Source organism: Sphaeramia orbicularis, chromosome 24, assembly GCF_902148855.1.
Source record: "Sphaeramia orbicularis chromosome 24, fSphaOr1.1, whole genome shotgun sequence".
Lineage (NCBI taxonomy): Eukaryota > Metazoa > Chordata > Actinopteri > Kurtiformes > Apogonidae > Sphaeramia > Sphaeramia orbicularis.
Window position 1 is genome coordinate 29,573,421 of NC_043979.1, and position 6,643 is coordinate 29,580,063.

Here is a 6,643-nt window from a genome sequence, read left to right on the forward strand (position 1 = left end):
GACCAAAGGGTACGGTGTATTCATGACCGATTATGTAACATTTCTCCCCTTACAGCGTCCGACCATTGGTGAAGCTTCACACTCGAGTTTCAAGGAATGTGATTTTTTTTTTTTTTTTTTTTTTTTCATTTTAGGGTGGATTTTCCTCCCGTGTTGCTCACCATGGTTACCAGGTCATATCCTCCTGAGACCCACTAAGTACTGTTACTTAGTGGGTCTAAGGTCTAACTGGGTCTAAACTGTTTTGGGCTTTTATATTAAAAAGCCATGATGCAATTTTTTCACGTACTTCCTGTTAATGTAACATCCTTTGCAGTGGACAATGTTAATGTTTTTTGAAGTAAAGCTGTGAAACGTGTCCACCACAGAGGTCAGAAATACATTAATGGATCTCTGGAGGATATAGTAGAATATTTAGTCTCTCCAACATGTTGCAATCACAAATATTTGCATATTCAGTATTTTATTGAATCACTGCAGCTTTTCTGCAATTTTGGCTGATTGTAGTTTCTTGTGAATTTCAACGATTATACAAAAGTCATGTCACCAAGTTCACTTCATTGTTTTTATTCGTTAATACTGTTGTATCCTCAGTTTTTTGGGTACTTTATCCATGGGTGCTGAAAATAGCATTTATCATTATGTGTATCTTTATTTTGGCTTTTGATCAGTTGACTATTGTGTGAATCAATTAGAAATTAGTTTGTATAATCCCAACCCTTTCTAATATATTATCAGAAAATCCCATTGTCATTTTTGCTGGAACTTCCCTTGAATTAGAAAGGAAACGCTAAAACTCACCCAGTTTTCACTTAACCCACAATTTAAGTGCAAACGGAAAAAAAACTAAACTTTATAGTTTTAGAAAAGCTCCAGTGAAATGAGTTTTTTGGGTTTTTTTTTTTAGGTCACAACAATCCCAAAAACAGTCCAACAGTAAATCCTTGAGAGAATTCTTCCGAGTGATAACACTGTTTTTAATACTCGTTTTACACTGTATGTTACAGAAAAAAACTTAGGAAAGTGTTTGAGTCACCTGACTTTGCAGCTGTTGAACATTTTCCACTCGTGTCACTGATCATAAAACATTAGAAAACACCATTATAACAAGTGCTATAAAGAACTTTTATTAACTTAGGTCATACTGAAACCAGAGAAAGTTTCACTTTTATTTCAGAGTGAAAACTTTAGGCATTGCAAGCGATTTTTCACTGAGATGCGAAACCGCCCGCACACGACGGTTGACCTTTAACCCCGGCCCTGGTCTTCAGTGAGGAGGGTCTGGTGGTTGAAGACGAGTTCTCTGGGCGTTTCCACATCGCACCTGTGACTCCTGTTTGCTGGTTCGAGTCTGTTCGCTCCGGTGAGGATTAAGACTGTTGGTCGTCGGAGCCTGAAGCGGTGGCGTCGGGGGCGGGGTCTGACGGTGTGTTGTCGGCGGAGTCTCCCTTCCACCGGGGGTCCTCAGGGGCGGGCAGCCGGTGGAAGTGCTGCAGGGCCTGGGCCACCCTCTCTGGACAGATGTTGTAAACTGGATGAGTCGGCGCCTGTTGAGAAAGAAATGAGGTAAGATGACGAACAGTGGTGACGTTGGAAACCCCGCCCCCTTTATTATGGAGGAAATAAAAAGGTCCGTTCCTCTTTAAAGCCGCTGTTTGTTACATCAGACTTTTTACTTAAGAGGCGAACATCTCTGCTTTATACTGCTGAATGCCACCTGATGGAACCCTTAAAGACCCACAACGACTACTGCGGAAGCTTCCACGTGATTTTTTTTTTTTCTTTTCTAAATTATTTTTCACCTTTTTTTTTTTTTTTTTATAATTTCTACATTTTCCAGTAAAAGTTCAGATCAGTTCAGTTCCTTTGTTTAATTAACTAATCATGTAGATGTTCATAAAAGCTGAGGAAATTAAAAGGTTTAGATCAGGGGATGTCAAACATGCGGCCCGGGGGCCAAAACCGGGCCGCCAAAGGTTCCAGTCCGGCCCACGGGATGAATTTGCAAAAATTAAACTCCAGATATTAACAATCAAGGAGGTCAAACTTGTTTTAGTTCAGGTTCCAGATACAGGACAATGTGATCTCAACTAAAATAATAGCATAATAACCTATAAATAATGACTCCGAATTTTCTTAGTTTAATGTGAAAAACATAATATTGCATTACATCTATAAATAATGACAACTCCATATTTTTCTGCTTGTTTTAGTGTAAAAACTTACATTACAAGGTGGGGAAGCAAAATTTACAATGAACATTTAGTTGTTTTTTCTCAGCAGGCACTACGGCGATTGTTTTGAAACCAAACATATATTGGTGTCATAATCATACCTAACACTATTATCCATACCTTTTCAGAAACTTTTGCCCATACGAGTAATCAGGAAAGCAAACGTCAAAGAGTGTGTGATTCGCTGAATGCACTCGTCACACCAAAGGAGATTTCAAAAATAGTTGGAGTGTCCATAAAGACTGTTTATAATGGAAAGAAGAGAATGACTATGAGCAAAACTATTACGAGAAAGTCTGGAAGATACTATTAAAGAAGAATGGGAGAAGTTGTCACCTGAATATTTGAGGAACACTTGCGCAAGTTTCAGGAAGCGTGTGAAGGCAGTTATTGAGAAAGAAGGAGGACACATAGAATAAAAACATTTTCTATGATGTACATTTTCTTGTGGCAAATAAATTCTCATGACTTTCAATAAACTAATTGGTCATACACTGTCTTTCAATCCCTGCCTCAAAATATTGTAAATTTTGCTTCCCCACCCTGTAAATTATGAAAATATTAACATTTATAAACTATCCGTAAACAATAAAATCTGAAAAACCTGAAATTTTGTAAGTAAAATTTTAACATTATACTTCCTGTTATTAAATATTTTGTGCCTTTGTAGATCCAGTCCATAATATGCATGTTTAAATCCTAAGTTGAGTTGTAATATTGTTAAAATTGCACTTATTTTTCTCAAGAAATCTCAGTTTTTTCAGGTTATTCACATCATTTTTGTTTGGATAGTTTTGTAAATGTACATATTTTCATAATTTAATTTTGATTGCACTAAAACAAAGAGGAAAAATTTGGAGTCGTCATTATTTACAGGTTATTATGCTATTGTTTTACTGGTCCGGCCCACTTGAGATCAATTTGGGCTTAATGTGGCCCCTGAGCTAAAATGAGTTTGACACCCCTGGTTTAGATCAAATCAGCAAAATAACTGAGAAGAAGTGACTTTTATAGTACTGAAATCGCAAAAGACACAGTTTGTACAAATCTAAATGTCCCAGAAGCATCATATTTCTGTGTTATGTCACATTATTACATTACATTATTTAACCCTTTCATGCACAGTGGTCACTCCAGCTGTTCTCTTGTATATTCATGGGTTTTATTGTTTTAGTTCCATATCAGCCAACACAGTGGACGCAAATGCATCATCCCAAACACTGCAATTCATACCGTTACTGTAACTATTGCTGTTCTTGATAAACCCGATCTGCAGTGACATGTTTTAGTGTAAATCAATTAAAAAATCTATTTTTTTTTTTGCATATTATCTCCATGAAGTAAGTAATAACTAGTATTAGAGTATGTTAAAATGTGAGAAAACATCAGATTAGCAGCATTAAAAATGTTTTTATATCATAGTTTTCACACAGTATATAACTTTATTATTGTTATTATTGCTATTTTTTTTTGTCACTTTAGCCACTTGAACTCTTTCGGTGCCAGACAGTTAAGGGGCTAATAAACCTTAAAAGTGCCACAGAATTTGGCCGTTTTTCAGTATTTCGCGTCGTTTTTATAATCGAAGTCTGAATCGTCATCAGAACTCATTTTCTAGCAGATGGGACTGTTTTGACAGATCGCTGTGTTTACGATATTACTACAAAATGGCTATCTTATTTGCATATGATTTCATTCATAAATTCATTCATAAAATTTCACAAGCACAAAACAAAACGCGAGCTCTTCCTTGGTCAAAAACTGCTCGGTAACATCTGACCGATTCCTACTTAGATTCAAAACGCACTGGACGCAGCCGATTCATTATTGATCGTAATTTGCAAGAAGATTTGAAAGAACGTCATCGAAATGTGAGAAAGAAATGGGGGTGGATGGTTTGTTTGTACACAAATATGGCGTGTTCTCCAAAGCCGATCTGATCGGCCCATGGCACTTTAAAGGTTGTATTCGTAAAGCCGATTTAATCGGCCCATGGCACTGAAAGAGTTAACAAACTTGTTTATATTTTTATCTCTTGATTTTTCTATTGTATTGACACATACTGTCTTGGGCTGCTGTACACATTTCAATTTCCCCCTTGGTGGATCAATAAAGTATATCTTATCTTACTTTCTGATGATGGGTTTTAAATACATGTTCCTTTCCTTCAAAAATTAAACGCATGATGTCCAGCTGAGTGGACATTTTTGTAACTCCATGAAAAAAACGTTCATTAGAAAATAAATAAATAAATAAAAATTCAATTGTATTGTTTTTCATGCCTAAAGAGGAATAAAATCACTGAAGAAAAAATATTGACAAAGGTTTTCATAATTCATGCATGAGAGGGTTAAGCTCAAAATGATTGCTACACAAAAATCCACTAAAAAAAGAGATCCATAAATAAATACACTGACAAACCACACAGACAAACTAAAAAATGTCAAATTAAGTACCTTGCACTGATGCATTTATGTGGTCTGAGACAGTACTTCTGATGTTTTATCATATATGTGCTCTTAACTTTTTGCCCAAATTAAAACCAATAGAATAAATGAGAAAACACTGACCTAAGGCATGTGGAACCCAAACCACTGCCAGATCCTTGTATTAATCTAAGTCCTGATCTGTAAGCGGTCCAGACTTACTGTAAGTACCAATAATACAGCAGGAAAATCAAACCACATGACGTTTGACTCATTTCAACTTCACTCAAATGCATTTTACAGCTCAGCTATCAAAGTAACAACCTTAAGCGTAACATTTTTACCACACTTATTACAACAATTAGCAGCGCAATACGTTTTCAGTGTGAAAATGAGGAACGGCGTCATGCTCTGCTGCGTTTTTACAGCAGATGCATCCTGTAAGAACTTATCAGAGATGATCAACTAGTGGACGTTGAAGGCAAAAGAAGCAAATGTCAGAATTAAATAGAATGTTAAACTGAGAGCTGAACTAAAAGCGGTCATGTTAGATTAGATTGTATGTCCGCGTGCGTGCATCCATCCGATATTTAAAGGTTAATGAGCTAAACATTCCCTCCTGTCACAATATCTACCATTAAATTAAACTTCACTTAACCTTACTTCGACCATATTATTCACTTCGCTCTTGGTCCCTCAACATCTATTGTGCAGCAAAGATGACGATCACTGAGGGTGTTTTTTTTTTTTTTTTTCAGTTTTAACCCTCCAGTATCCAGGTGTGCTTTTTAGGCACACTTTGCACTTTGAGTTAAAAAACTTAATATTATTTTTCACAATTTAAATAAGGTTAGAATTCAGAAGTTGTTCATTTGTGCATGATCTTTAAAATTCTGGCCACCGACTAAAATTTGCACATTGTAAACATAGAAAATTACAAGACTAGCATCTGTCTCCCAAGTGTGCCTAAAATGCACCACTTCTTCCATTAGAAGCACTGTTTTTGATCTGAAAGTCATTAAGGCATAAATCCTGCTTTTACTGATATCTGGGCTTCATTTGAGAGGTGAGGGTCTACATTAATGTATTAATGTTGTTAATGTTGCTGTTAATCATTGACATATACCAGGCTGCAAAAATCAAATAATATGTAATCCAATTTTTATGTAGTATTTAAAAAAAAACAAAACAAAACATATTTTGTGTTTTTTGCATCAAAAAATGTAGTGACATGATGAAAAGAGATTGTATAAAGGGTTAAAAAAAAAAAGTAAAATGAATGACTATTTGATATGTATGATTAGGGCTGACCTTGATTTACAAAAATAAAATCAAATTAGAGCAGAAAAATAAATCAATATATAATATTTAATAGTCTGATTTATAGGTGTGCATTTTTCGTACACTTGGTGACAGATGCTAGTATTTTTGAACAATTGACCTAGCACCAAAAATAATAATGCAAATTAACCGATGTTGGAGTTAATCATTGGCATATGCCAGGATGAAAAAATCAAATAATATGTGATCCACTTTTTATGTAGTATATTGAAAAAAAATTAATTTTGTGTTTTTTGCATCCAAAAAAATGGTTTGTTTACATTACAAACACGGGATTTAAAGGGCTAAAAATGTGACAATTATTGAGTATTTGGTATTTTTATTTACGGCTCAAGTTGATGGAATAGAAAATAAGTGTAAAAGAATGAAAAACAAACTGTATGAAAATTTTTTTGACATTATTCCACAAGTGTGCGAAAAGGCACACTTGGTGCTTAGTAAGGGCCTTGCTGGACGGGATACCGAAGGGTTAAGTGTAGATCTAATAAACAGTATATGGACAAAAGTGTTGGGACACGTTGAGTTCAGGTGTTTCTTTTCTAACAATACTGACAAATGTCATATATAGTTTACATTACATTGGTTAGTTTTGTTTAAATTGTTATCGTTGCTTCCAAAATACCTCAGATGATTTTTACTTAA

At 35.2% G+C, this 6,643-nt stretch overlaps 1 protein-coding gene across 1 annotated transcript in view; it reads right to left on the reverse strand.

Annotated features, from left to right (window-relative positions):
* Positions 1–1,106: 1,106 nt before the first annotated feature.
* fntb (farnesyltransferase, CAAX box, subunit beta) overlaps positions 1,107–6,643 on the reverse strand; it is a 46,746-nt gene continuing 41,209 nt past the window's right edge. The window contains exon 13 of the mRNA XM_030128113.1: positions 1,107–1,547. Coding sequence (XP_029983973.1) covers positions 1,371–1,547 — 177 coding nt within the window. The 3' untranslated portion in view covers positions 1,107–1,370. The remainder of the gene's footprint in view (positions 1,548–6,643) is intronic.